Source organism: Myotis brandtii, unplaced genomic scaffold (genome assembly GCF_000412655.1).
Source record: "Myotis brandtii unplaced genomic scaffold, ASM41265v1 scaffold294, whole genome shotgun sequence".
Taxonomy (NCBI): Eukaryota; Metazoa; Chordata; class Mammalia; order Chiroptera; family Vespertilionidae; genus Myotis; species Myotis brandtii.
This window is the reverse complement of record NW_005361238.1, coordinates 573599-574245: the sequence shown is the minus strand read 5'-3', so window position 1 is coordinate 574245 and position 647 is coordinate 573599. Positions and strand designations below refer to the sequence as shown.

At 68.9% G+C, this 647-nt stretch overlaps 1 protein-coding gene across 1 annotated transcript in view; it reads right to left on the bottom strand.

Annotated features, from left to right (window-relative positions):
• The window catches only part of TLX2 (T-cell leukemia homeobox 2), a gene marked incomplete at its 5' end in the record, with an annotated part of 1454 nt that extends 813 nt beyond the window's left edge, over positions 1-641 (bottom strand). The window contains 2 exons of the mRNA XM_014542245.1: positions 6-216; positions 596-641. Of these exons, the coding sequence (XP_014397731.1) occupies positions 6-216; positions 596-641 (257 nt within the window). The remainder of the gene's footprint in view (positions 1-5; positions 217-595) is intronic.
• Between the last annotated feature and the right edge of the window lie 6 nt (positions 642-647).

The window sequence follows — 647 nt, the reverse complement described above, 5'->3', positions numbered from 1 at the left end:
GGAACCACGTCTTGACCTGAGCGTCCGTCATGCGCAGGGCCTTGGCCAGCGCCGCCCTCTCCGCCGAGGCCAGGTATTTCTGGCGCAGAAAGCGCCGCTCCAGCTCCAGCACCTGGGAGCGCGAGAAGGACGTGCGCGGCTTCTTCCGCTTCGGCGGGGTCCGGTTCTGGTAAGGATGGCCGATGCGGCGCGTCCCGGAGAAGGGGGAGAGCGCGGCTGCGGGAGGAAGAAAGAGCGGGGCAGGGTTGGCGGGACGGCCGAGTTCTGGTGCCCCCAGTTCGCCCCGCACCAGCAGAGGCCTCCGGCAGGGACGGGCTCGGGAGGAGCGGCCCTGGGGGAGGGAGAATGGCCCCCATCACTTCCCCCTGCTCTCCCCGCGGCGTGGGCAGTGGCCTGCAGAGAAGGGCGCGGGCATCGACGGCAGCTCACCTCCCATGCCCTCAGCAGCGGGACCAAGACACGTAGTTGGGAGGGGACCCCCTGAAAGGATCTGAGAGAGGCGCATGAAAGGCCACCCAGATCTGGATCCCAAGGTCGGAGATGAGGAAACCCAGTCCTTGCGGGACCACACGGCGGAGGGGCTGGGCGTCCTCACCCGTGAGCCGGTCCTTGGCGAAGCGGCGGCCGCTGTCCATCCAAGGGAAGGT